Source organism: Sus scrofa, chromosome 7 (assembly GCF_054392235.1).
Source record: "Sus scrofa isolate SSC_HxYL_T2T_F1_AM1 chromosome 7, Sscrofa_HxYL_maternal_Yorkshire_Landrace_v2.0, whole genome shotgun sequence".
In the NCBI taxonomy this organism is placed as follows: domain Eukaryota; kingdom Metazoa; phylum Chordata; class Mammalia; order Artiodactyla; family Suidae; genus Sus; species Sus scrofa.
In genome coordinates, this window is record NC_139389.1 from 104472027 (window position 1) to 104478451 (window position 6425).

The 6425-nt window shown below is 43.0% G+C and overlaps 1 protein-coding gene across 24 annotated transcripts; it reads left to right on the plus strand.

Annotated features, from left to right (window-relative positions):
- Positions 1-86: 86 nt before the first annotated feature.
- SRSF5 (serine and arginine rich splicing factor 5) lies at positions 87-5179 on the plus strand. Of its 24 annotated transcripts, none has more exons than XR_014811048.1 (9): positions 87-325; positions 658-994; positions 1094-1238; positions 1728-1798; positions 1936-2034; positions 2315-2384; positions 2659-3676; positions 4148-4258; positions 4354-5179. XR_014811048.1 is itself a non-coding variant. In XM_021099406.2 (9 exons), exons 3-9 carry the CDS (start codon positions 1113-1115, stop codon positions 4625-4627), a joined length of 825 nt encoding a protein of 274 aa, XP_020955065.2. In that variant the 5' UTR covers positions 87-325; positions 658-994; positions 1094-1112; the 3' UTR covers positions 4628-5179. The 24 variants fall into 24 exon arrangements, 13 of the variants coding, with proteins under 13 accessions (XP_020955065.2, XP_020955066.2, XP_084825713.1 ...); XR_014811051.1 differs by having other exon boundaries at positions 4357-5179; XR_014811054.1 differs by having other exon boundaries at positions 87-200; positions 807-994.
- The last annotated feature ends 1246 nt before the right edge of the window (positions 5180-6425 follow it).

Consider the following 6425-nt stretch of genomic DNA (forward strand, 5'->3'; position numbering starts at 1 on the left):
GCCCCCAAGGGGCGGCTCCAGGGGCGGTCCCGGAAGTGACGCAAGACGCGCCCTCCATTTTGTGGAGCGCCGGAGCATCTAAGTGCGTCAGTTGTGGAGATACGTAGGCGAGTTAAGTCCTGGTCTGCGGGGAGGCAGACGGCTCCGTCGCAGACTACGGACCTCTTTGGGTCTCAGCTGCCAAAGATCCTGTCCGGTAGGTGAGTGGCTCACTTTGAGGGAAAGCCTTCTCGGATCGAGGCTTCTTCATGGCCGCTCAGATCGCGAGTGGTCAGGGCTGCTCTCTGTGCGGAGGACGGCGTCCACTGAGCGCAGTTTACTCGAGGTGGGCGCTGGGGCACGTCTCCCTTTGGGTATTGTTTGAGGGGACCTGACGGGGGAAGGGCGGTCGTGGTCCTGGTTATGGTGGTTTTTACACGGAGGGGTCGTGTGCCCCTCCCTGCCTCCTTATTTCACTGCCCGAACCCCGCGAGGAGTGGGCCGATACCTTTGTTCGGGGTGTGGCCGGGGCTGTCCGAGGGCGGGTACAATGACCCCGGCACAGTGGGTTCGGGGCAGGGGAGGGACCAGGGAGCTTGGCACGCGCGGCTCCCCACCGCTGGCTCCGAGGCGGCCATTTTGAGGCTGTTTCGCGGCCGCCCGCCGCCGTCTGCGCAGGCGCGGCGGTGGCGTCGCGAGATCCGGCTTCCACCCGCTGTGACGCTCCCGGGAGGCGGCGACGCGCGCGGCCCGTCGTCATTGGGCTGGCCTTGCGGAGGGCGGGGTCGGCTCCGCCCGCACTTCTCGGCCTTTCCTAACTGCGGCAGATGGGAGGGGGCCAGAAGAGCCAGGGAGAGTGTGCGGCTGCGCAGTTCCGGAGGCGGCAGTGGGCGTTGCGGTTGCTGCGGTCTGGGCCCAGGGAAGGATCGTGTTGGGAGCCGAGTTTTAATTTTGTCTGCAAGGGACCTGGCCTAATAAGAGGCACTCTTGGCAATCTTGTTTATAACATCACCGGGTAAACATTTTATTTTCTGCCGTTTATGTTTTTGATCCCTCGGCGAGGCATTCTTCCGACATTCACTGGTATTATCTTCATTGGATTATTTTCTGGCAGGAAGTACTAGCCGCACATCATGAGTGGCTGTCGAGTATTCATCGGGAGGCTAAATCCAGCGGCCAGGGAGAAAGACGTGGAAAGGTTCTTCAAGGGGTATGGACGAATAAGAGATATTGATCTGAAAAGAGGCTTTGGTTTTGTGGTAAGTATTTAGAAGTGGTTGAATTATCTGTTAAGTGAGTAGAGTTTGTGATAAGCGGTGCTTTTGATCTTATTAAGTAGAGTGTCTTTAGGGGAAATGTGCATCCTTAAGGCAGTGAGTTGTCTTAAGGGATAAAAGAAGCTCATTGCTGGCTGGAGGGAAACCACCCCTGGTGCTTCCTTTTTAAAATATATTTATTATTACACTTTTGTGGGTTTTTTGTGGGGGGGAGTAGTTGGCTGCGCTTGTGGCCTGTGGAAGTTCCTGGGCCAGGGCTCAAACGCACACCACAGCAGTGACATTGTGGGATCTTAACCACTAGGCTGACAGGGACCTACTGGTTGCTTCTTGATTAGGCTTATCAATATGGTATTGTCATTAAGATACTCCCTTTCCTATTCTTTCACAGGTATTTAGTGCTTTTGATGTGTTGTAGAATACACTTTTTAAAGCCATGTTAAACATATTTTTTTCACGTTTGAATTTGAGGAATTTGAGGATCCCAGGGATGCAGATGATGCTGTATATGAACTTGATGGAAAAGAACTCTGCAGTGAAAGGTGAGGATCTTTGTTTTTGTTTTATAACTAGTTAGCATTGTAAAGATAGAGTGGCCAGGTCAGCTGGGATGTTTTTCTAAATAGATTTCTTAGTTAGCATAAGTGGATAATGAAGAATTTTTCTTCTCTTCTTGTAGGGTTACAATTGAACATGCTAGGGCTCGATCTCGAGGTGGAAGAGGTAGAGGACGCTACTCAGACCGTTTTAGTAGTCGCAGACCTCGAAATGATAGACGGTATGTGATGGTGGATGTCTGCTTCGAATAAGCATTACTGCAGGAATCTTTAAAAACGCTTAAAAACTGTTAGCAATAAGTGGTTTTGCTATTTACGTACAATCCTGATATTTGTGTATTAGTCTGCTGTTCTAATAAGTGTGAGTCAAAATAATGCAGAGACTGTCGGTGGAAGTCATTTATGATGTCATATCTGATTGCTTGAAATTGCCCACAACTGAACACAATAAATGCACATTGCTGCATTTCTTCCATTGTGAGTACTCATTTTCTTCCTCAGAAATGCTCCACCTGTAAGAACAGAAAATCGGCTTATAGTTGAGAATTTATCTTCAAGAGTCAGCTGGCAGGTTTGTTGAAATACAGTTTTGAGATATTTTAATGTGGCTTTTTAAATATTAATGGGTGGCTGATAATTTTATTAATGTTTTATTAAAAGTAGTTTTTTTAATCTTTAATTAAATTAATGGATTTAATTGTAATTTAAAATTTTTTAATTAAATGTAATTGGGGGTTGTTTCAAACTTTTAATAATTAGTGATCAAATGTTGTAAATGTTTTGAGGATATTTCTCTTGTTTTTTAAAATCAATTTTAACCAAATATTAAACCCTTTATTTGCCAGCCTATCTGTGTCGTTGGCCTTATGACGAGGAGTGCCTGTGGGTTATCCTAATCGTTGTCTTGGTCACTCTTGGTTGGGCCTGGTTGACTTTGCCAGTCAGCTCCTACAGTGATCAATTGGCCACCTCTAGATCTGTGTTTGCCGGTCTAGACGTAATCGGTGCACTTATTGAAGTGCCAGGTTGCAGCGATCCCAGAGCGTTGATAACGTGATCTGATCCCTAAGTTGAGAGCTGTCTTCCTGTAACGCTTCCGAATAAGAGGTCCTGGTCGAAAAAACGAAATTAGGTGGTCGTTGGAATCCTGATCGCAGTAAAGTGGTCCTTGGTAACTGCTCAAGAGTAGAACATGTCTGCATCCGCCTGTAGTCTGCTAATAGGGAGGGCTGTGCGATTAAAGGCTTCCATCGATTGGGTAGTGTCCTTCAAGTGGGTGGCGAAGAGCCAGTCGGGCATATGTCATGAACGTTTCTCCGACCGCTTAATGGTTTGCTGCTTGACTAGCCTAGGGAAATAATAATAAAGGTAAAGTAAACTTTTTTAATGACATATGGGGCACAAAATAACTGGTGTCTTGTTAATGTTCTGTTTTTAAATATAAAATTTCTGCTTTAGTCTTTACTTTAAAAATATGTACTGTTTCTTTTTGTTTTGTTCTTTTTTGTTTTGTTTTGTTTTTTCCTTTTGTATTGAGCTCAGTATAGACTAATACTATTTTAATGTTAAAATCTGAATTCTCTGGCATTTTGCTTAAAAGCAATATGCTATTTGCTTATTTCGTGCCCTGACATATTATTTTTGAATTCTGATAGAATACAAGTGTGGTAAATACCATGTTTGTACTTTATCTAACATCTTCTCTTTCAGTAGTCTTGTTTTTATACCTTGTGGTTGTTTGTGTGTCACGATTCCTTTTCCTGGCTTAACAAAATTGTCTTATGTTAAGGATCTCAAAGATTTCATGAGACAAGCTGGGGAAGTAACATTTGCGGATGCACATAGACCTAAGTTAAATGAAGGGTGAGTATGCACTGGAGTATAAGAGCCTATTAAAATATCCTTAATAGGACAGTTTTCACTGTCAATGTTTGAGTGCTCAAAATTTGGACATGCTCGAATACAGCAGCAATTCTCAATTGGGATTGAGTTTGATCTTCGGGGTACATGTGGCAATGTCTGGAGACATTTTGGTTATCATAACCAATTGAAGGTCCTGCTGGTCCTGAAGGTCTTTTGGGTAGAATCACAGATGTTACTAAATAAATACAATGCACAGCAAAGCTTCCCACACCAAAGAATGATCTAGCTTAAAATGGTCAGTGGTTTGGTGGTTGGGAAATCACATTCTCATGCTGCGTTATCTGTCAAGGGTAAGACTCAGTGTAGCAGTAGCAGGATGAACATTGAAAAGATACTTAAACCAGATGGATTACATAGTTTATGAGACTGCAAGAAGTATATAACTTTATAAATGGCTTTTTTTTTTTGTAGGGTAGTTGAGTTTGCCTCTTATGGTGATTTAAAGAATGCTATTGAAAAACTTTCTGGAAAAGAAATAAATGGGAGAAAAATCAAATTAATTGAAGGCAGCAAAAGGCACAGGTACCTCTTTAATATTTTCAAGTCGGAGTTTAATGGATTTGTAGGGTCTGTTACTTAAGCTTTTTGGTTTTTCTTTAATTTTTTTTCCTTCCTAGTAGGTCACGAAGCAGGTCTCGTTCTCGGACCAGGAGTTCCTCAAGGTCTCGTAGCCGATCTCGTTCCCGGAGGAGCAAGTCTTACAGCCGGTCTAGGAGCCGGAGCCGGAGCCGGAGCAAGTCCCGTTCTGTTAGTAGGTCTCCTGTGCCTGAGAAGAGCCAGAAACGTGGTTCTTCAAGTAGATCTAAGTCTCCAGCATCTGTAGATCGCCAGAGGTCCAGGTCCCGGTCCCGGTCCCGGTCAAGGTCCAGATCAGTTGACAGTGGCAATTAAACTGTAAATAACTTGCCCTGGGGGCCTTTTTTTTTTATAAAACAAAAACAAAAAACAAATTCCCAAACCATACTTGCTAAAAACTCTGGTAAGTATGTGCTTTTCTGTGGGGGTGGGATTTGGAGGGGGGTTGGGTTGGGCTGGGCTGGGCTGGCTATCTTTGTAGATGTGGACCACCAAGGGGTTGTTGAAAACTAATTGTATTAAATGTCTTTTGATAAGCCTTCTGCTCACATTTTTGTGAATGTCTGAAGTATATATAGTTTGTGTATATTCACAGAGCTCTTTTATAACTAAAGCAAATTTAATTTTTTTGTACTAGAAAAAATTTGAACGTTTTAGTTCCTGGTTATTCAAATATGTTAAGATTTAGTTTAAAGACTAATTAATAGCTTTGGACACTTAAAAGAGCTCTAAATTTGCTTGTACATAAAGGCTTAATTTGAGTTTTCCTTGTTAGGGTCAAGGGTGTCCATCCACCCTTTAACAGCTGCCTAGCAAAGTCGTTAAAGGCAGCTGTTTGTTATTGATAATAAAAGATTCTAAAAATTGTTTTTGTCTGTTTGTCTAAAGGAAGTAAAGTGGCTACCCACTCCTTCCCCATGCACATTTGACACTAGAGAATCCCTTGCTGCAGTAGGTGATGTGTGTTTTTTTTTTTTTTTAATTCAAATAGTACCTTTGATGTTTCCAAGGTAGTGAAGAGATGGGCGAAGAAGTGTGTGCTATTTAAAACAATGACGACTAACCGTCTATGACAGTTTCCCTTGTGTGTTTTACCTCCTTTTATCACCTGACTTTATTGGCCTGAGATTACTTAGGCTCTCAGCTAAAAGGATGATTTGGGGAGCAATTGTAAGTTAACATGTATCTTAAAGGTTGTAATATAATTTTGATGGTCAGAAAACATCACATGAATTTTTTTTTAAATCATTGCCCTTGAATGCACTAAGGGGCTGTCCCATGTTTGTCTTTTAGTCCTGAGACAAACATGTGACAGTCTGTGTTAAAAACAGTTTAGTAATGAAAACTGCTAGAGGTTCTCCATCTCTGTTAAGTGATAAAAGCTCTTAGAGGAAAAAGTATTTGATTCTAGGAATAGCATATTTGAGTGCTGGTTTAGATAAGTACTTCTTAACAGCAAATAACAGTAGTCGTTTTAAAGTGCCTTGGTTATGTAATCACTGAATCTATTTGAAACTATAACTCTTAACAAAAGAATTTTGGTTCTTAATTTTTTTTTATTATTTTTTACTTTATTTTTTACTTTTTGGAGCCAACCCCATGGCATATGGAAGTTCCTAGGCTAGGGGTCGAATTGGATCTGCAGCTGCGGGCCTGTGCCACAGCAACATGGGATCCCAGCCACAACTGTGATCTACACCACAGCTCACCACAACACTGAACCTATGACCCACTGAGCAGGCCAGGGATCAAACCTGCATCCTCATGGATACTAGTTGGGTTAATTTCCACTGCGCCACAATGGGAACTCCCTGGTTCTTAAACTTTTTAATAGGAGGAGAGTTAGGGCCCAGAAGACCAAGTAAATAGTGTGGACTGGTGTTAGAACCCAGGAAGTCTGGTTCTAGAACCCCCAAACCATTCCACACTCACCTGCTCTAGCCTTTCAGGGATTTTGAAGAAAGTGGAATTGGAAGAACAGCAGGAAGACTGCTGTTGGCTTTCTCAAAGCAGGGGGGTTGGGTAATGGGAATCTCCATTTGCAGGGGTAGTTTCGAAAGTTCTTGACATGAATGCTTTCACTTGTGTCCAAGACCGTAGCACTTAAGCCATA